General features: G+C 46.6%; 1 protein-coding gene across 1 annotated transcript; it reads right to left on the bottom strand.

Annotated features, from left to right (window-relative positions):
* Positions 1–803: 803 nt before the first annotated feature.
* On the bottom strand, positions 804–21678 carry Myo1a (myosin IA). Its single transcript, XM_015483161.2, has 28 exons — positions 19747–21678; positions 17678–17812; positions 17481–17596; positions 17154–17248; positions 16830–16934; positions 16570–16616; positions 16408–16471; positions 16103–16201; positions 13991–14094; positions 13718–13865; positions 13143–13261; positions 12974–13060; positions 12160–12225; positions 11916–12020; positions 9820–9882; positions 9425–9625; positions 9027–9253; positions 8491–8691; positions 8177–8270; positions 7693–7842; positions 7531–7599; positions 7113–7187; positions 3265–3399; positions 2468–2574; positions 2036–2168; positions 1733–1885; positions 1460–1587; positions 804–1162 (listed from the first exon to the last, which is right to left on the bottom strand). The coding sequence occupies exons 2-28, from the start codon at positions 17789–17791 to the stop codon at positions 1039–1041; spliced, it is 3129 nt and encodes a 1042-aa protein (XP_015338647.1). The 5' UTR covers positions 17792–17812; positions 19747–21678; the 3' UTR covers positions 804–1038.
* Positions 21679–22741: the final 1063 nt, after the last annotated feature.

Here is a 22741-nt window from a genome sequence, read left to right as displayed (position 1 = left end):
GGTAAAGAACAGAAAGTAAGAGGTCGGACAAGACAGAATCTATGAGGAAACAGATGTTAAGGGGAGTGGGAAAATATATAAAGCATTCTATAAAATATAATTATATATTGATATTAGAGCCCACATGAACAGGGACAATGAGATGGTATGAGACAGTTGGGGACTAAGAAAAAGATAATGACAATGACACAGTAGAAATAAAGAGGAAAGGAGTTAAATCATAGGGGTAGGGGAACCTCCTCTTGTCAAGTGCCACCAGCCGCAGGCCCCAGCTGTGGAACAGTGATTAGCAAGATAACTGTTGGCGGCAGCTTGGCATTCTAGATGTGCGGAAAGGCAGTGGGTACAAGGCAGGCAGGTGTGATGAGTCCAGTGCTGAGCCTGGGGGTGGAGGGGTGATGGGAGCTCCTGGGTGCAGGGGACCCTGAATTACCCAGCTCACCTCAACTTACATGAGCCTTCCAGCCCTGGGCCTCTTGTCAGGCTAAGTCTTCAAAGCAATCCCGTCTCTGCCAAGAAGGGATCCTCACTTCTTCCCTTCCAGGGACACATTTAATGAATCAGCCCATCGGCCACCTGAGACCTAAGCACTGTCCCCGAAGGCCCCACCCCCACCCCTCTCTCCAAACCCCTCCCCAAAGAGCTCAGCCGGTCAAGGAGCTCAGAGACAATTTCCCTTCTTTTCCCTTATTATCCGTACTAGCTGGCTCTGAGGAGCCAGAGGGAGGGGAAAGGGCATGGGGGACAGGGATCTAAATGCAACTGTGTAGGGAGATTGAGAACAGGGACTCACCCACAATGACTAAACCTTTCTGAACCACATTTTATTAGTGGGCAAAGAGGCTCAGGGCAGGAGGGAGCAGCATTTAGAGGAGAGCTCTGGAAGGGTTGGGAAAGTCCTCTTCAAGAGTTCTTCTGTCTCCAAGGCCCACCTCATGATCAGAGGGGCTAGACACAAGATGCCCCAAAGAGGCAGGCCGAGGGAGTTAGTGCTGTTCGCAGAGAAAGAAGCTGTGTCTCTGCGGGAACCTGTCCTCACTACACAGTCACCTCCAGGCTATCACTCCCCTTCTTCTTGCAAATAAGCTTGCTCTTTTCACCGTGCCCAGGGCCCTGGATGACCTTGACAGCCACACTGCTCTCCTTGAACCTCAATGAGAACCTGGAGGGGGAACAGACAGAAAAACTAAAGCTAGTGCCCCCATCTCCTTAGCCCTACTCCTACATATCCATGATGGTTTCCACTCCTGGCCCTGAAGCAAGCACATGGTACATCCCCCACCCTCTGTCAGATGACTCAAGGTCCCAGAGAACTTGGGTGAGGGACTAAGAAACACTGCCAAGACCTGCCCTGACATAGCATCCTTCACTTTTACTGCACAAATTTCCCCGGTCACAATGACCATCAGCCCAATCATCTGTCTTAAGCTGTCCCTCACCACCAGCTCCATGGCCTTACCTCTCAGTCACAGTGACAGAAAGCTGCCTCTGCGTGGCATCCAGCACAGCCTGGTACATTTTTGTCAGCAGTTCTATCACATGGTCACTGACCAACAGGAAGTCACCCTTGGATCCCACTGTTGACATCTTATAAGAGGAAAAAACAGCAGGAAAGGGATTCATTTTTTTTCTCCTCAGAAGTAGATTAAGGGATATGAAAGACCCAGAGTGAGAGGTCTGGCCCCCATCAGCCCCAGATGCCCACCCTCTTTGGCCCCATCAGCTCAGATACCTCATTCAGATGCAAACCAAAGAGTCCATCCTGGAGGCTCGTGACTGACACCCCAGCCACACTGTCCAGCCCAATGACAGTTTTGGCCTGGGACTTCTTGGTGTCTGTGAGAATCACATGCCCCCTGGTTAGGAGGAGAATCCGGGCAGAAGTCTAGGGATGGAACAGGAGAGAGTGAGGATGGGCAGGATCAGCCTCCAGTCCGTTCTACTCAGCAGAGCACACACAGCCCTGTTCTCTGCCACCCACTGGCCCCAGATCTGGACGGGGCTGTGGGGAAGAGTTCAGCACGCAGGCCTTCACCTTGCCATTGCCACGGTTGACCTTCTTCACAGTCTCTGCCATCAGAATCGGGTCTTCCTCCCTGCCCTTCAGCTTCTGTAGCTTGGGGTTACTTTGCAGCCCAATGTAGTCACCACGGAATGGAATGGGGACACTAAGGACACATGGAAGGTACACAGTGGGGATAAGACCTTGCACCTCCCCACCCTCAGAGTATCTATCCTAGTTCTATGGGCCGTTCCCCCACCCTTCATCATATCCTTTGTCTCAGTGGTTCATAGATGTTATCCAGGACCAACAATATCAGCACCACTGGCAGACCTGGTAAGTCAGAAACTCTGAGGAAGGGCACAGCATCTGGGTGTCTACAATCCTGCCAGGTGACGCTGATGCAGGCTCAAGTTTGAGAACCACCTCTGGATGGAACTAGCTGTGCAGGTTCTGAGCCCTCACCTCTGGGGGTAGGAGGCCTTCTTGCCCTTGAACAGTTGGCTGGCACAGAGCTTCTCCCTCAGCATCTGCACCTGCTTGGGGGACAGCTGATCGCGGAACTTCTTGCACTGTAAGGAAGGGGGAACAGCAGCTAAGATCATGGAGGTGAGGGCAGGCAGAGCTGGGGAGAAAGGTAAGACATGGACTAGCACATATTAGAGGAGAAGAGGAACAAAGGGAAAAGGACAGGCACTGGATGCTTCAGAAGTGTGTGCATTTCAGGAGAGGTCCAGGGCTGAGGATTGCTGAAGAGAAGGGAAGAAGCTGGAGAGGGAAATGGAAACTGTCATGTATGAGCATCATGAGGCATAGGCTCAGCACACAGGGCAAGGCTTAGCTCAGACGGGGGCTCAACAAGTATTTCCTGAATAAAAGAACAAATGTCATCACACTGAGTAAAATCAGCCAGACGCAAAAAGACAAATACTATATGATTCCAAGTAATAGGAGGTATCTGTGATAGTCAAATTCATAGAAACAGGAAGTAGATTATAAGTTATGTGGGGGGAGGTAATGAAGAGTTAATGCTTAATGGGTACAGAATTTTAGTTTGGGGTGAAGAAAAATACATGATGGTGATGATTGCACAACAACGTGAAGGTACTGGACACCACTGAACTGTACACATGAAAATAGCTAAAATGGTAAATGTTATGTAATCCATATTTTACTACAATAAACAAAAATGGGGGTGGGGCGAGTAGAAGAGGGAGGCAGAAGATGGAGAAAAGAAAAGCACAAAGGTAGCTTATCCTTACCTTCCATTGGTGGAAGAGCTGATGCAGCTCCTCATTAGCCCTGTTGAAGCACTTGTAGGGGGCCGCTGGCCACGTGTTGTCCAAGACCTTGGTAGATGGCAAATTGTTCTTCAGGCCCAGCAAGAATTTCTGTGCCTGGGTTGGGAGCAGAGGATTGGGAGTGGAATGATGATAAGTAACATTTCGTGGCAGGCAGACTCACACCCAGATCCTGCCACTCACCAGGAAGAAGGCTGCCCCTATGAGAAGCAAGAACAGAGTCAAAGAGACAAGGAGATCTATTAACATGAAGTGTAGATAGAGACTAGGAGGTGAGAGCATGAATGGAGAGTGGAGGAAGACAAAGACTAGCTTCAACCAGGGACCAGTTACCCAGGGCAGTGAAGTGGGAGGAACCAATACAAAGGCTGGTCTTAACATATTACTCCCATGTTTCCTATCCTCTCAGCTCAGTGGCCTACAGTTGGTGGCCACTGTCTGTGTTGGCTACTCAATGGGTAGCAAATCTGCTCTCTCCTCTGATCAGTCAGGTCTAACACCTCAGTCTGCCATTCAAACTCCCCCATTTAGAACCCCATTTAGGATCCTCTGCACTTCCCTTCCACACCAACCAGATAGGACTCCTTACCACACCTCTACTCAGCCCACACACTTTCCTTCCATGCCTAGCCTCCCTTAGCTTAGGTCTGCCCACCCAGATTCTGCTGCATCCTTTGAGATACAGCTCAAGCCCTCCCTGATTCTCCAGGCAATAGAGTGCCTCTCCTTACTCTGAAGCCTCCTCATACTTTGTCTAGACCTCTGTGTTTACATTACAGTTATTTGTATAGAAAACATCTTCCCCTTCTAGATAGGGAGTCTTTGGGAGTAAAGATCTCATAGTACGAATTTTTTTTTTCACCATTCAACATTTATTGTCTCTCTGCCTGTCACTCTTCTAGGTATGAGGACACAGCAGTGAACAGAGTGCATAAAGTCTTGATTGTCATTGGGTTTACATTCTACAGGGGGGTGGGGAAGGAGACAGACCACAAGCAAAAGAATACAAAATGCAATATCAGATAATGCTATCTGATAGGATGAAAAGAAGCAGGCCCTGCAGCAGATATGACACATTCCAGAAACACAAAGAAAGACAGTGTGGCTGGAGTAGATTGAGCAAGAGGTAAGAAGAACCTTGGTTAGGGGCAGATCCTGAAGGACCTCATAGGTTTTGGTGAGGGTGTGGCAGCCTTTTACCATTAGAGGGCTTAAAGCAGAAGAGTAACATGATCTGACTTAGGTGTTTTTTTTTTTTTTTTTAATACCTAATATGGCTTATTTTTTATTTTGAGTTTTTATGTTTGCAGAAAAGCTAGGAAAAAAAATCTATTATGAACACATCTATACTGTGTACCCCCTTACCTAATTCCCCAACTAATAATGTTAACATTCTGCCTTCACTATATGCTCTTTCTTATGTATACTAGCACACACATACATACACATAGACACAAATCCTTGCTACCCCACTATCCTTCGTAGGTTACAGATATCATGACATTTCCCCCCTAGAACTTCATCATGCATCTCCAAAGAGCAGGGATACTCTTGCATAACCATAATTCCATCACACCTAAGAAAATCCACATTCATTAGAAACACTCATCTAACAGCCATCTAGGCTCAAATGTCTCCATATGTCCTTTATAAGCTTCTAAACATGTCCTTTTTAGCTCCATTTTTATTTTTCCTGTTCTAAGATGCAATCAAATTTGATGCATGATATCTTACTGTTTAGCCTCTATAATTTAGAACAAGGACTCTTCAGTTTTTACTGCCCAGAGAACACCTAGCACCCTGTTTGTTTATGGCATAGACTTATTGAAGATAGGGAAAATAACTTGATCTTGGGTACTGCAAAATGATTGGAATTTTATGAAAATGTTTTACTAAGACATGAGGTTTAAAAATTATACAAATTACAATAGACAAAGGCAGAGCACGTGGTGTATTGCTGTCACTCTGCAAGAACTGCCCAAGTCTCCTCTCAGAAGCTGGCTTGGGCCACAGGACCTGAACCTGGTGAGGCCTCTAGTTACTCTGGAGTACCCAGTCCTTGGTCTGGTTTGATTTAATTCAAGAAACATTTCTAAGCATCTCTCATAATCTCCTTTGTTTCAATCAGTGTGGAACATCTGAGAACTTTATTCTTATTGCTTGTTTTGTCTATATTTAGAGAGTTCTGCCCTTCCCTATGCAGTCCTCCTGCCTCTTCTGCCAAGGGCCATGAGTTTCCCAGGCCTATGTTATTGTCAGACAGTCTTAGGCAGTGGTTAAAAGCCCTGGAGTCAAATAGTTTATATCCCAGCTCTATCATTTACCAGCTATGAGACCCCTGAGTCTTAGGGGTTTTTTGTTTTGTTTTTGTTTTTAACCTATAAAATGGAGGAAAGAAAAGAGACTACTTCATAGGACTACTGAAAAACCTTAAAAGTTAAGCATATGGGCTGGGGATATAGCTCAGTGGTAGAGAACTAGCTTGCCCATCATGAGGCCATGGATTCAATCCCCAACTCCAAAAAGGGGGAAAAAAAAAAAAAAAAAAGAAGTTAAGCATGTAAAGAGCTTAGCACATAGTAAGTGTTTAAAATATAATGGGCACATAGACTAGCCTTAGTTATCATCAAGGCCTTGGCAAACTATGGAATAGTGGGAAACACTGGAGGAATAATGCCTAGAGTCCCTACATGCTTCTATGGTGGGGTGTGATTTATTGAAATCTGAACCCAGCAGCTCCTGGGTTGACACTCAGCAGCTGCCTGATAAAATACAGGTGAAAGAAAGTGCAAGGGCCAGTCAGGAGATAGGAGCAAAATCAGATTACAGGTCTCAGGTATGGAGCAAGAAAGCACGTACTCTGGAGGTGCAGACACACTGGAGCCAGCAGGAGAGGAGGCCAGGTGAGGAAAAGGCCAGGGAGGAAAGAATTTCCCCAGGAGGTGGGAGGAATCACGACTGGGGGGACAACCAGGAGGCCCTGAGCCTCAGAACGCCAACTCCCCTACTCAGCAGAGGGTCCCAGCCTCTCTGACAACAAAGAGAGGCTCCAATGAGTAGTAAGGGTCCTAACAACTGTCCAAAATCTCATTGATGGAAGTCAGTTATAATTACTGCAGTCCTCTGGCCAATCTCCTCTCCTCCTTCCCCTCTCTGGCCTTTCCCAGGGCTTCACTAAAGTGCTGCTTTCTCCCTGGCTTCTTTTCAGACACCTTTCAGAAGCACCACTGCTATCTGACAGGTGACTCCAGAAATCACACTTCTCTGTCCCATTTTCCTCCCTGGAAACTGCCCACAGTTTGAATGTGACCCCGGGCCTGGCTTTTTCCTGCCATCCTGACCCAAGTCCTCCAGAATTGAGAGAGATCCTTCCTGAGATTCATTTTCTGACTTGCCTGATATGGATTCAGAGGGCATAGAAGGAAGATGAGAATTGCTTTACCCTCACCCCAAAGTAGATCTTGGAAGGTTGGGCCAGTTAACCCTCTGTGTGTCCTCACTCTGTCCTGATATCCCAGTCATTCTTCCAACCCATTATCTCATGGACCAGATGGTAGACATGCTGGGACCCTTTCTGCTACAGGCTTCCAGCAGTATCCACTCAAGTCAAAATGCTGTCTGATTCTGCTCTGGGCCTGAGGCAGGCTGGGGCCACTCCCCAGGTTGCTGCTCCATCCAGTCTTCTTCTAGGACTCAGGTACACACAAGCTGAGGAAGCTCTTGGGGAAAGCTTTGAGTCACCTCTTCCTCTTCCAAATCTGCCCCAACCTCTTCCACCCTCCACTTCCACCCTAACACGCAGCACTTACTATGCTCTTATAGACGAAATTTGACAAGGTGAGGGCAGCTCCTGACCGGAAGTATTTTCGGTAATTCTTGCGAGCCTGGTGGGGATATACAAGGAAGAAGCCAAAGTGAAGACAGATTCTGGAAGAGGTTATTTTTTCAACCATGAAGGAAGAGAGCAAGATAAAGAGCTGAAACCGTAGGGGTGGATGGGTGTGAAGTCAGATGGGTGGTGGTGAGGGGGACGCCTACCGCAGAAGGCAGAGCTCTGCTGCTCTGACACACGTACAGATCTCCTGGACACCCCCTCACACAGGCCAGCGTGGGAGGAATGCCTGGGTGCCACAGACCCGCCCTTGGGTTTCCTTCTCCCCAGAAGCTGGCTTAATCCAGGGGAGGGGGAGCCACGTGCAGAGAGGATCCCTTCTACCTCCCCCTTACCTTCCACCCTCTCACAAAAGCCTGGATCAACAAAGCCGATGCCTTCATCCTCCCATAGTGTTTCCTTTGCTGTAGAAAACATTAGCACTGTGAGCAAAAGCCACATCCTGAATCACCTCTCCCACGCTAATGAAAGGGTTGGGATTTGGGGAGAAACTGTACCTTGTTGCCCCGAAACCAAGCTGATATGAGGATCTGACTCTTCCGCATCAGCTGGTAGTGGGTTCGGCAGCGCCAACCCCGGTAAGTCTTCTGTATGAGGGTGGCCAGCTGCTGGAGCCTCAGGCGCCTCTGCTCTTCCAGATAGAAAAGCTGTGGGGGAAGAAAAGGGTGGGGCAGAGGGGCTGGCCTAGGGAACAGTGCTGTCCTCCTGGACCCCACAGGACCATAGGCTTCCCAGCCCTCAAGGAGCTCTGCTTCAGGCAGAGGCCTTCAGAGAAGGCCAGGCTGCACACCCAGCTCCCAAAACTCAGGGCAGGGTAACACTCATGAGGATTCAGTTCCCAAGGATAGGTCTCCTGCAGACTTCCTGAGCCACAGTCCATTCCAGGTTATGGGTACCACCTTCCCTCCAGCCTTTCTTAAGTGGGATTTTGAATCCTCCACCTTCCACCCCCACCAAATGCAACAGCACTTTCTAACTCACAGTCTTGGGGCTTCTGATGAAAATCTTTGTCTTCCCAAAGGCCAGCTCCTCTGAGGACATGCTCAATTCCCCCAGCAACTTCTCAACTCCCTCCCTACAGAAGCAAATGAGGGAAAGCTGTAGAGGGACATCTCAGAAGAGAGTCCTCTTCCATGTTGCCTCTAATCCTTTCAGCCTCTAGGAAGAGATCTTTCGTTTCCTCCAGTATCCATCCACCAGCTTCAGGAGATATGGCTGGCGCCTCCAGATGCCTTCCCCAGAGATGTTCTCTGTGCTGCCCTTCACTGCTCCCTAGTGTCCCCACAGTGTCTTACCTGTCTCCTCCATTCCAGTGAGGCCAGGTGCTCCGGCTCAGCAGTCGGTACCTTTCCAGGAAAGACTTGTAGCCCTGCCGGTAGGCATAGCCTGCCCTTCGCACCCGCACATTCTCCAGCAGACCCAGGTACCGTGCCTGCACTGCCACCAGCTCTGAGGAGAACCGACCTTGCTGCTGATGCTCATTGGGCTTTATGCACCTGGTAGGAAATGGAGTAAGGTACAGGATTCAGGAGCAGATACAACTGCTGGTGGGGACTGTCCTGGTCTCCACACACCTATTCCACACACAGTCTCCTTAGCTGAAAATTTCAGTGAAAGTGAACCACTCATCTTCCCAGTTTCACTCACTACTCTGATACTATCCTCTCCACCTACAAGCCATTCAGCTTCTCATCTGGCTCTGTCTTCCATGAAGAAAGGATCTCTGACACCCTGTTCCAGAGACATCCCCCACAGACATGTTCTGCACTGCATGGAGCCTGCACATGTCATCACCTATGAAGCATGTTCCCCTGTGTGCCCAACTTGTCACCTGATGTAATTGGGGTTCTTGGAATACAGGTTCTTCATGAGTATTGCCACAGAATTCTTGAACTGGGACCCAGCAGTTGGGGGGCGTTTGAGGGATGCCTGTTTGGGATTGCCCTCAGGGAACAAGGACCGAAGGAGAGGGTGCTGGGCCTTCCACATGGCCTGGGACAAGTCTCGGAAGAGTAGGTCATTATTCTTGTCAATGAAGCTGGTCACATTGTACATTACCTATAGAGAAGCAGTTATCGGTTTAAAAATTCCACACACTGTTCCAGCACTGGGTCCTCACAGTCTTGTTGTAAAGTATTGTCAGCTCTTATCTCACCCCAAACCCCGCCCCCAGCTGCCTTCAGCCTGTGCCCAGGCCCTAGTCTTTACCCAACATTCCTGCTATATCACCTTGCCCGCATAGTGGCAGATGCGAAAGCAGCTGAGACCCATGTTGTGGTCATACAGGCGCTGGGCATTCTGGGTGACTTTGCTCTCGTAGTGACTGTGGTTGGAGAAGAGCTGGTTCAGCTTCGCTAGGAAAGTAGAGTCACTGACCACCCCAGGCCGCAGGCACTCTTCATCCAGCATGGCCAGGATGCCTCGTTGATTCTGGGCCAAGGGAACAAGATCAGTGCAACCTAGACCTGATCCTTCAAGATGTCCACATTCTCATCATTGCCTGCTCTAGCCCTTCATAGCCTTTGCTCTCCTTTACCATTCTTACCAAGGGGACAGTGGAGAGAAAGACAGGGGAAGGATGTTCTGGAAAGGGAGGTCCTAGAGGTAAGAAAAAGATAACTCACATGTTCAATGAGGTTACAGATGATGCCATTATCAAAGTATTCCACCTTTGTCCATGGTATACCCTGGTAAGGGGAGAGAGAAATTGTAGGAGCAGATTCAAATCAAGTCTCCAAAGACCTTCCTTTTACCTATCCTACAAAGGACCATCAGAAAAGCCTATAATTCCAAGAGTCCTTAGTATGGTTCTATTCCAGCCTCCAAGTTGGTGGAGAATTTGAGGGGTGAGTGGACACACAAATGGCAGGAACCTGAGCCACCTGAAAGAATAGGTGAGACAATGCAGGTAGTGCAGGATGGGAGGAAAGTATAATATTTTGGGTGGAGAACAGGACAGAGATTACTCCAGTATGGGAGTGGGGACGGATCCATGTGTCTGTGAAAGAGTAATGGCTACTCTTCTCTGACAATAAACTCTAAGACTGGAACACTTGAGCAAGAGTTTAGCATCAAAAATAAAACTCAACTGATAACACTTTCTAAGATCTACATCAGTAATTTTCAGACTTGAGAGTTCATCCTAATCACCTGGAGGACTTGCTAAACACAGATTTCTGGGTCCTCCCCAACCAAGTTTCAGATTCAGCAGGTCTGAGATGGTGCCCAGGAATTTACATTCCCAACATGTTCCTAGGTGATGCTAACGTTGTTGGTCTAGGACCACAGTTTAAGAACCACTGATCTAGACCATACTTTGGGAAAATATAAAACTTTAAAAAGCAAAAATGGCGCAACAGCAAAAGACTCAAAGACAATCGTTCTCTGCTTTAGGGAATTGTTGAGCTTCAGGCCCACAGTCAGGATAGCTCCTAATCTCTCCCAGGCTGAGGTCACTCCCAAATGTGGCTAGGGAGCACAACCCTTTCTTTTTTTCCAGGTCTTTGGAGAAAGTAGAAGGAAATTAAATCAAGTTTCTCTCCAACTTCATCCTAAAAATATCTTCCCTAACTGGTTAAATGAATTATGATAACCTTATAATCCTGTGTAGGTATAAAAAAGATCTTTATGTGGAAAAATCTCTTGCTAAGTGATGATAGCAAGATGCATAACACTGTATTTACTGCCATTTATATAATTTTTGTAGAAAAAAACATTTACATATTTGCTTGTATCTATGCAAGAAACCTCTGAAGGGAGGCCCATCTTGGTTGCCTCTGGCTGGGGATGGAAACTAGGAGGCCAGGGACAAGGATGGCAGGGAGACTTTGTGTACACACCTTTTTAAGCTTTTTGAAAATTGAAGCACAGGAATTATTATCTATTTGGTAATTTAAATTGTTAAAATAAAAATACACAAAACAACTTCAAAAACTCTTTCGCACATTGTGACCACATTGCCTGAAATTCTGCCACAACAGATTCTTGAGAATTAACAAGGAATATCCCTGGGAGGGTTTTGAAGAGTGAGACAGCCATTCACACTTTGGGATGGATTAGCTCAATCAGAGAACTTTTCTAATGCCTCGCCATAGAAAACAGGAGTTTGCACTGAATCAGGGAAGGGGTGTGGAAATTTGGAGCCATGGGGCACTTCCAGTGAGGAAGTCTGGAATCAGAGTGCTATGAGGGGATGGCAACATCAGCAAGCGCCCAGAGGAAACAAAGGATTCTGAGATGTTGGAGAAAGGCACAGAAAGGAATGTGGGAGGATGCCAAGCCCAAAAGAAATGTCCCTTCTAAATCTGGATCACAGACTGCCATAGGCCATGCACAGCTGTCACTTCATTCATGTCAGGACTCTCCACAGACACATCCTTACATCAATCTGTCCCCTGCTTGGCCTGGCCTGGAGTGGAGGCTGGGAACACAGAGGATGGGAGCAGAGCATTAGGACTACTTAGGAATGCTGAATGCTCAGCTGTGCAAGAGAAACTTTTCATCCTTTGTGTTCCCATCTGGAGATAATTTAGAGGAAGTTGTGGTCAAGAGGAAAGGAAGATCTGGCATATGTCTGGAAATAATTAAAAGAGTAAGGGGGCACTGGGGATGTAGCTCAGTGGTAGAGTGCTTGTCTAGCAGTCATGAGGTCCTGGGTTTGATCCCCAGTACTGGGAGGAAAAAAAAAAAAGATTAAGGGGAGGGAGAAGACTTAGCTTACCTCTCTCTTATATTCCTCTTGCTCCTCCTTCAGGGTCAATTCTATGAATACCTGCTGCAGCTTCTCATTGCAGTAGTTGATCACAAATTGCTCAAAGCTATTATCCTGAGGGTTAAAGAGAGAGATCAGCTCACCCAAGACCTTTCCTCCCTTGCAGCCCTACCTCCATCCTCTCACATCCCCCCATCAGCCTGCCCTCGGTAACCAGGAAGCAGGCTGCTGAGGTTGGGTGAGACTCTCTCACCTCTAATATCTCAAAACCGTAGATATCCAGGACCCCCATTACCTTCTTCTTCTCTCCAATGCCTACCTGAAGAGGAGAAAAGATAAATCTAAGGACAGGCCCTATGAGCACACCAGACCAGGCCCTTCTGGAGCAGACAGGGTCAGAGTGGGGGCAAAGAGGACTAGAATGAGTTTGACCAAGCTGAAAAGGAACTGTGGTATCTTATTCTCCTTCTCCCTCCATAAGCTGCAGGATAAGCAGAGGAGGAGGAAGGAGGAAAAGGAAGATAGAAATAGATTCCAGGATGATGTTCCCATGATATGAGGTAGAAAGACATTAAAATCCTTTCAGGATAATAACTATCCCTTATGTTTATAGAGCATTTACAAAAAAAAAATCCATTTCATTTAATGAGCTTATCATAACCTTATAAAGTATGATTATTCCCATTTTTCAGACCAAAAAAATCAAATTTCAAAAGGGAAAAGCAATTACCCCAGCCTAAATTCAAGTCTCATCTTACCTGCTGCCTTTCAGTAGTAGCTTCTAAGTAGATAGTACTTTCATATAGATAATTGCTTAAAAACAGCTTTATTTGGGCTGGGGGTATAGCTTAGGATCTTTGTGAAATTGAAAGAACACATAGCTGGGAAGTAGATGAATCAGACTGTCAAACTCAAACACCAGTGATGTTGCCACAACACATGGAAAGGAGCTGTACCCTTCCCCCATCCTCTTTCCATCCATCTCAGAAACCAAGGAATGGAGATGGGAGCCAATGTAAGAAGCCACAGCAGGCAGAGGGCATTGAGGGAAGAGGCCCATCACTCACCTTGATGCTCTCATTGATTCGATTCACTATCCAGTTGAAGAGGCGGTTGTAGATGTTCTTAGCCAGAGCATCACGAGCATACTGAGCCTGCAGGGAGCACGGGCAACTTGGTTAGTGTGGCAGCCACAAAAACAGACTCAAAAGCAGCCCCTTTCAGGAAAGCCCTTACCTGGATGACATTCAGTACGGTGACCACCTTTTCCTTGGCTGTTTCCATGGTCCTTGAGCACAAAGCTCTCTCTAGTTCCTCAGAATTCAAACCCACCATCTCCCCAATCTCCTGAACACCTGGAGTGATGAGGAAATAGAACCTGGCCAAAGAAGGGGCTTCCCTCTGGGGAGAGGATAATAAGTGAAGCTGTCTGTGAGACTGGTGCCCTGGGTCTTGCTGGGGAAGTCACTATAGCTAATTCAGAACATGGCCCTGGAGGAATGGGGGTGGGGGAGACACCGTGGGTGTTGGGATCTAGGCACTCTGTGTGCAACCTCTACTTTAATATGAATATCTCCTGAAATAGTTGTGATTACCCCTATTTTGCAAAGAAGCAACTGAGACTGATAAATCTTGGACCCAGTTCTATTGAACTTTACCACCTCATTGGGAGTTCTCATTGAGTCTCTGGGAGCAGAACTCAGGGGTGGGCTGCGTGAGATTCATCAGGTAAAGTCAATTATACTGGAGATGGTTAAACAGGACTCAAAGTAGGAGATTCAGGATGGGGGCTCTAGCAGGTAGGCACAAACCTTTCTCATCACGAATGCCACTTGCTGGGATTCCACTGGCCTGGAATTCATCAGTCAGTTCCACGTTTCCCAGCTTCAGGACCAGGGCTGTCACCTCTAGCACTTGTCGAATTTCCTCCTCTGAGAACCCAATCACTGTCATTGCACTCTTGGGGAGAAAGCAGAATTCAAGCTGAACTAGTGGTACCAGTCCAATTCCATCTTTTTCAAAGCCAGAACCTGGGCTCAAGGGACAGACTAAGAGTCTGAGCCTGCCCCACATTGGTCACCCACCTGTACATCTTGGAAGTTGGAGGCATCATCCATGCCACCCACTGTGGATACTTCCTTGTTCAGATAGGTATAGGCACTTGTATCCCGCTCGAGCTTCAGGGCCTCTGGGAGGGCCAGCATAGAGGAAGAGGGTTAGTACTAGGCTCTCCGTAGCCCTGTAGCCTTGACATCTTGTCATCTCACTGTCCTTGCCCTCATTGGATTCATTCCTTTATTCCTAAGGTTGGTCTTAGGCTCTTCCCTTTTCTCCTTTGTTTGGGGATCATTAATTCCTATATTGATAGACCTAGGTAATATTTAAGGCTTGGGTATTCATACTTCTTGTTTTCCCAACTTTTATGAAAGAAAAGCTTCATTTGCCACTTCTCCCCACACTTGGGGTTTTAAACAATGAAAACAATCAAGCAAACCCTCCATCCTGTTCAGGTCTCAGTGCCTTTGGGAAGACGAAGGTAAGGAAAGAAGACAAATACCTATCTTCTACCCTAACCCTGGAGCTCAAAACCTCACTCACCCTTGGCTGAGGTTGCTCATTCATTATATGTTCACCAAGCACCAACAAAGTGGCAGATAGTGTGTTCCCTGACTATGACACCTCTTCTAGAAGATTTATTCTGAGGCTGAGGAGTTGAGTTAAATGGCTCTCTTATGTTCCCCTGCAGTGAATCTCTATCCTAGCCCACATCACATGGGCTGCATTTTCTCTCTCCCACAAATGAGCAACCTGTGTATTTGGACTGTGTTTTTCATCTCCATATTCTATATGCCTAGCTGACAGGTAGGAACTTTTTTCTTTTAACAAATGAATCAAGGAAATGTTAAAATGTGTATACCTAAATGTTCAAAGCTGCATACCTAAGATATTCTAATCAGGAAGCTTGAGAGGTGTCAATTATCTCTTTTGCAAATAAGCTGAGAATCAGGGAGTATGCCTTAAACTAGAGTTTAATGGCAGCTCCCTCTAGCACACAAATTTTGAAACAAGAGCCTGCTAAGGAAGGGCATCTGGAGGAAGAATGAGTCAGAAAACCTAGGGATAATGACACCAGGGAGACTCCATCTAGACTCAGCTTAAACTAAGAGGTGAGGAAACAAGCTAGAACAAGACTCCAGTGCCTATGATTCAGACAAACCGAACATGGCTGAGACTATTAAGCCAAGCAGGAGGATAAGACCTGTGAAGACTCTTGAACCATAGAGATCTCCAGGAGGGGAAATGTAGTCAGGCATAGGACCAGCAGAGAATAATAAGAAACCAAAGGGACAGATGTCTGGGGACCAGAAACTCATGGTTCTCCTTGCAAGAGAGGAAATTAGGAGGTAAATTCTAGCAGGGTCAAAGTCCCACCAGAGCCCACAGTGATGCCCATCCAGAGCCACCTCCATCCAGTCCAGCATCCAGGCTCTCCCCCAGGACAAAGCAAGGGACTCTACACCTTAATCCCCTAAAGCCATTCATACAGGTCTATTGACACCAGTCACAGTGTACTGCAATGTATCTGTTTACATGCGTGCTATAACTAGAAGACTAAGTTCTTTAAGGACAGGGCCCATGTCTTACTAAACTTTGTATCCCTAGAGGCTAACATAATGCCTGATCATAGTAGGTGTTCAAGAGTTATCTGAAGAATGAATGAATGAATGAATGTATAAAACCACTTTAAACTATCTAAGAAGAGAAAATCAGTGACAGAGTCCTAGGTGAGGCTCATGTAGGCCCAGGACAGCTTCAACTAGAGTTCCTTGAAAGTTCTTGAACACTTACAACATCTTAGCTTCTTTCCAACTATAAATAAAGCCCATGAAGTTGGAGATAGGAAGGAAGGTAGATGGGGGTGATTGTTCCATATTTAAGGCCAGCTTGAGGAAAGAGGAATCAGGCAGGACAGAGGGATGAGAGTAGTGAAAAGGCAAGAAGCATATCCCTGGCAATCAATCCGCAGCAAAGGAAGAGAACAGTGGGGTCATGGGATTTGTTCCCAACAATGAGTGGAAAGGTTCCAGCTGGGGAATTCAGACAAGGAGAGGTCTGAGGCCTCAAGGGATGGGCACCACTGGGTTCACAGGGGCCTGGGGATCTGGCTTTGCCATGTGTCCAGGGAAGGCACCTACTCAACAGTTGTGCATCTGCTCCAGCCAGCAGCTGATAGAAAATGTGGAAGTTCCTTTCCCCTTTGAGCTGCTTCACCACTCGGGATTTCTCAAGCAGATCTGGCAGAAAATTAGGAAAAAACCTCCTGAGGGCCTGGGAAATACCTCGGCATCCATCTCATTCTGCCCTCAGCCCTGGTGCTCCTAGTGGTTGGGAAGTTTCCAGAAGTCTAATGTTCTTCCTTCCTACAGAAGTAGATGAGCAGAAAGGGATGCTGCAGGGCAGGGGCAGGAGAGTTGGTGAACAACATGGGGAAGACACGTACAGTTTGTGATGACGCCGCCAAGAGGATATCCTTTGAAGTCAAACTCAATATCCATGTATTTTCCCTTCAGAAAGAGACCAGAGAATGACTTTGCTTCTCCCCCTCTCACCACCCTGTCTTAATTCCCCACCTGCTCCTCCCAGGCTGGCCACATTCACTCACAAATCGAGAGGAGTTGTTGTTGCGAATGGTCTTGGCATTGCCAAATGCTGCAGGGATAAGAGAGGGCAAGTGAGGTGGCTGAGGGGAGAGAAAACTCCAGAGAAGGGAAGGAGAAATCCTCATGCCAATCTCAGTTTTCAGGCTAAACAGGAGAAAAGTGGTCTTGGAGCACTGGGGAAGTGGGTCTAGGTCTGAGGGATTCTGGGGCTGGGGACTGGGGAAATGGGGGGAATGAAGAGGGCAGAGACCAGAATGCTCACCCTCCAGCACTGGGTTTGACTGAAGTAGCTGTTCCTTCACAGAGTTCACCTGCTCCCCTTTCCCACAGACGGCAGCCACATAAGACATCACCAGCTTGCTAGCCTCTGTCCAGAAGAAACTCTTACTCAGGGGTCCACCCAAGACTAACCCATCCTCCCACCTTCCTCCTTAACTTCCCTCACCCTAGCACCTCACACCCCCTTGGAATCAGAAAGAGTGGGAACAAAATCTGGGTTGGAAGGAACAGGGCTGGGTTTGGCTTGGAAAGAGGTAGGGAGGAGGTTCCAGAGGTGACTCCAAGGCTTCCTGGCCAGGTGCCTCACCAGTCTTCCCAGCTCCACTCTCGCCTGTGATGAGGATACACTGGTCTAGGTCCCGGTCCCTCAGTGATTGGTATGCCACATTTGCCAAAGCATAGCTGGTAGGGAGGAAGTGGGCTATGACTAATGGGAGGCCAACCCAAGACACCAATTTCACTCGTCCCTAGCACTATGCTTATTCACCCTCCCCAAATGGGTCAGATCAGATAAGAAACAATAGGCCTAGGAAGGGGCCTCCAGAGGGCCAGGGGAGAAGGGGGCAGCTGGTGAATCCTCTTTAGGGGATTGTTACAAAGCTGGGAACTTGTCAGCCTGGGTCCCTCTACTCACATATGGGGCTTTAACTCATAGAAGGTATAGTCCTGGTATTTGGCAATGAACTCCGGGCCATAGATGGGCAGCTGTTGGTAGGGGTTCACTGAGATCACCACGTTCCCAATGTAGGTCTGGAACCCGGAAGAAGGCGAAGGGAATGAGCATGAACTCTCCAACACACCCACAGCCAGGGGCACCCACAGTAAACTAACATAAATCTCCTTGTTTTCATAACGAAGCTGAAGGTTCTTGAGCAGAGACTCCTCCTCCAGGGGTTCCAGGAGGACAAGGTCCTCCACGCCAATGGTACCTTCTAGGATAGGCATGTCCAGGAGGGGCTGTGGATCCTAGGAATAAAAGGGCAATTTGTTGATGTCTGCTTAGCTTAAGAGGCCACATGAAGGGAAGAGGGCAGAAGGACCTGGGAGCTTTCCTTTCCCCCTGTCCAGGAGAATACCTACCTAAAAGGGCTTTTGGACCAACCAAAAAGGCCAACATTCTCTGTGGGATGTAGGGGGAACCCTCTGCTCCTGAGGCGGAAAGGACAGAACAACCCGCCTCTGACCACCTGGGGAAGAAGAACTGCCAGCAATGAGGGAGCAGAGTTGTGCTGGAAGGAGAGAGGGCTGAGGAGGAGAGGGTTAAGCCACAGCCAGGTGAGAAAGCTCCCTCCCTCCTGCTCTGAGGCCCTGGCCAGCACCCAGACTCTGCTCAATCCCCTACTTCTCCAAGCCCCTATTCCAGTCAGCCAACCCCGTATAACTAATTCAGGAGCTCTTCCAGAGGTCTCTCCTCCCCTGCCATTGTTACAACCACCTTCATTTTTATTTCTTATTATATTTTTTGTGGTACAAGGGATTGAATCTAGGGCCTCACACATGTTGGGCAAGCAGTTTATCACTGAACCTCATCCCCAACCCCTTTTTTAAATTTTACTTTGACATAGGGTCTCCATGAATTTCCCAGGCTGGCTTCAAACTTGCAATGCTCCTGCCTCAACCATCCTGAGTTGCTGGGATTACAGGCATGTGCCACTATGCCTCACTGAGCTTCAACTTTAAATGGCGAGTCAAGGAGGCAATGAATTAGAGAACAGAGGCAGGAGTACTCTGAAAAATATTGGAATTCCCGCAGGTACAGTAGCACAGGCCTCTAATACCAGCAATTCAGGAGGCTACAGTAGGAGGATCTCAAATTCAAGGCCAGCCTCAGCAACTTAGCAAGACACTATCTCAAAATAAAAAATAAAAGCTCCTGGGTCAATCCCCAGTACCAAAATCAAACAAACTGGAATTCCCCATAAAAAAATGAGAGTGGAGTTTGCTTCCCCAATTAATAAATAGCTGTCAGGCCTCTGGATGTCCTCTATTTTTCCATCTCCAGCTTTTACACCCATTCCTGTAAACTTCTGGCATGGACTTTGTCCAGAAGGACACACCCAGCTTTTTAGTAGCTGATAGGTGGGCAAGGAGGTAAGCTACAGGGAGAGTGGGGGCTGGGCCCCCATGCAGTAGACACATGGCATGACAGGTATTCTCTCAGGAGGAAGCCCAGCCCTCTTCAGTCTTTCCTGTGGAACTGAGTAGGCGGGGTGGCCTTGTACAGGACAGCAGTGTTTGTACAATGGTCAATGCCACTCCCAAATAGGAATAAGAGAGACACATTCTCCCACTCTCCTGTATCTTAGAACCTGAATGGGGGAGGGGAGGAGAGGGAGAGAAATGAAAGGTGGGGCAAGAAGGGACGGGGCTTTCTTCTTTCCTCAACCTGCTTCCCCTAAGCTCCAGTAACTTCCTAGACACACCTAAGGAGGCAATAAGAATACTGATAAAAGCAGTCTCCAGAAATCATGCAGCATTTACCATGGGCCAGGCTGGGCTCTAAACACTATGCAAATACTAATTGATTTGGTGCTTAGAGTATCCTGATGAAATAGATACTATGGTTATCTCAGATTTTCCAGATTAAAAAAAAAAAAAGGGCTGGGCTACGGTGTAGATCAGTGGTAGAGAACTTGCCTACCACACACAAAGCCCTGGGTTCAATCCCCAGTACTGCAACAACAACAACAAAACAAAAACAAAAAACGCTGAATCTTTGGAGTAACATGGAAGGGTGAGAAGCAGAAGGTGGGTTAGAAAGAGGCATTTTCTTTGGGTTTGAATTTGAGAGGAGTGGGAATGTAATTAGTTGGAGATAGAAAAGGGAAAAGGAAGAAGGCCTCAAGTGGAGCACCCCAAGGTGTGAAAGAGGAGCAGTGACGAGTCAAGGCAGGACTTACCACACTGGTGTAATTCAGCGTCCCTTGGAGAATGGTGAATGAAATCCCAATTTGACAAGAAACAGGCAGGAGTCCCAGGTGCCAAGGGTGGAGAGGTATCTCAATTAACAGGAGCTGTCCATGGTGTCGGGAAGCCAGGAAAGAGGTTGATCTTTTTCTAATGTCCACTCTTCTGACCTTCCTTTGTGCTGCTTCCTTCAGTCCAGGTTCCCTATGCCAGTCAAGCCAGGAGGGGCTGGGAGAGATGGCTGCTCAGCACAAAGTCCGAGGCTTTTCCTGCTTAGGGTGTGGCTCACTTAACCCTTGCAGGTCTGCCATGCTCAGTCTCACCTGGCTGGATTTCACTGAGAGTTCTTGCTCCATCCACTGTCTCCAAAATTTGGAAGTGAAAGTAGGAAAAATGAAATTCATAGCCAAGGGAAAGGTTTTCCAAGGAGAAGTCAGGAATTGTGCCAAGGAGGAAGGCAGGCTGGAATATCTTCCTAGCAAAGAAAGTACTTCCCTCCAGCCTCCCTTTCCTATCTTATTGGGAGTCATAGGTTATTCATGATATTATTTGGGGAGTTAGGCAGACAAAATTCCCAAATCTTTCTCTAGTTCCCTCTGCCTGTGAATCAGAACTCGTCACAAAGATTCAAATATTAAAATTCACAGTAGTAATACCTCACATTTGTATGGACATCACAGTTTCACTGAACTCCCAACTATCTCTTCTGAGTAGCCCCAACCTGTGATATAGGCAATGCAGACTCTCCATTCAAAAGGCAAACACCGAGCTCAGAAATATTAGTCCACAGCTACACATGTCAGAACCAGGAACAGAATGCACCGTCCTAAATCTATCCCAAGGTATAGTTCACATTCTGATGTTTGTGATTTTTTTTTTTTTTACTTGTAAATGGACAGAATGCCTTTGTTTATTTTCATGTGGTGCTAAGGATCAAACCCAGTTCCTCATACATGCTAGGCAAGTGCTCTGCCACTGAGCTGGAGCCCCAGCCCCTGATGTTTGTAATTTTAATCCTTCTTCAGATCTAAGAACTGAATAAGACTCTGAGATGGTGTTTCCTGCGCATTAGCCTAGCAGAAAGTAGCTCCCTCTGATAGATAAAAAGCCTATCAAATCCAGTTTCCCAAGCACCCTCTCATCTACCAGAAAATTCCTAAACAGTAGGCCTCTTCTGCTTGCCATCCTCTCTCCCAGGCATGCACAAAGAGCAAATTAGGTAATTACACACACTTAACTAAAGATAGAGACTTGATTCTCCAACTCCCAGCCATGGCTGCTTGGTTCAAGGTCCAAATTCTATTGCTCTCACAGAAACACTCTGCAGAAGCCTGGGCCATCAGCAGTTCCATTATCAACCTGCCCTTACATAATTTATTGATCCACTGTATCTATTTGAAGTGGGGGGAAAGCAAGGAAAAAAGAAAGAGAAAGCTGAGTGGAAGTGAGTTAAAAACATTATCGCTGTTAAAGTGGAGCATTACCACAGGATCGGAGGCAGAAGTGACTACAGACCCCATTTTTTAGTGGAGGAAACAAACCTAGAGTGAGAAAAATATTTTTCCAGAGCCACACCACTGCAAATCTGACAAAGTACTAGAACCCAGATCTCATGTTCTCTTGGCCAGGAATCTACAGTCACTTGGGATGTATCTGTGTGTCTACCCATTCATTTATTTGAGTGTTTACTATGTGATCTTAGGAGAGAAGTGACTATAAAATGAAATGGCAACCTTGGGTTTTAAAACAATGGTATGAATACCACAACCATAGCAACCAACTATGCTAATCTGCCTAGGACACATGATAGGTCCCACCCACCTGGAGGTATGAATTTGGGTATCAAAGTCCTGGGTAAAATGGAACATGTAGGTCACCCTAAATTAGCAAGGTACAAAGAAACACACCCAAGTCTGCAGGGATTTCAAGATCTATCCATCTATCAAAACACGTCCTAAGGTGGGAGGTACAGAGGGATATAGCATTGTAATCTCTTTCTAGACAAAACTGAAGCAAATGGAACTTATTAGCTTATTCTTCTACTGAGTCCTAAACCACCTTACTTGGCCCCATTAAAATGTCCAATCTGGAATATCTCATTGGTAGAGTGCTCCCTTAGCATTTGGTAGGCCCTAGGTTCTCCTAGCACCAGGGGAAAAAAGGTCTGGTCCATGTAATAGGCATGAGGAAACTTTTTGGAGTGGTGGAACATTCTATATCATGATTGTGGTAGTTGTTATACAACTGACCCTGTCAAAATTCAGCAAAACCGTACCTGAAACAGATAAATTTTGTTGTATAATAAATTATACTTCAATAAAGCTGGCAAAAAAAAAAAAAAAAAAAAAAAAGCAAACAAAGAAGAAACAATTCCAAACCCTATCTTGTGGATTTCTAATAAAGCTGGGAGGGTAGCAATCTGATTTAAACCAATTCACTCAATAATTCTGAGATATAAATTTTTCAAAAATGCTATACAATAAAAATACCTTAAGTTTGAAGATATGATGGGCAAAATATTTGGTAGCAGTTATGCAATAAAAATACCTAAAGTTTTAAGATATGATTGGCAAAATATTTTGGTTCTCATAAGTTATCTGATGTCAATTAGTAATACTTGTTTTGTGTCGGGCATCAAGCCAAGTACTTAACATCCTTGCTATACAAAATGAGGTCCACAAGCCAGCAGCATCTAGATCACCCAGAACCTGATTAGAAATGCAGAATTTTGGGCACAGATAAACATAGTGAATTCAGACAAACATAGTGAATCAGAATTTGCATTTTAATAAGTTTCCCCAAATGATTCCTATGCATGTCAAAAGTTTAAGGGCTGCTTTATGCATCCTGGTCTTTTTCTGTCTTCACTAAAGCTCTGTGATGTAGCCATCTAGCAATTATGCTTCAAATTTTTATTAACTAAACCATTAATGATCACTTACGTCTCTTAGTTACCTAGTTAGTATGGAAGGGAAAGGAGAAAGGGTG

The sequence above is a fragment of the Marmota marmota genome, unplaced genomic scaffold (genome assembly GCF_001458135.2).
Source record: "Marmota marmota marmota unplaced genomic scaffold, marMar, whole genome shotgun sequence".
Classification (NCBI taxonomy): domain Eukaryota; kingdom Metazoa; phylum Chordata; class Mammalia; order Rodentia; family Sciuridae; genus Marmota; species Marmota marmota.
This window is presented reverse-complemented; position numbering and strand designations above follow the sequence as displayed.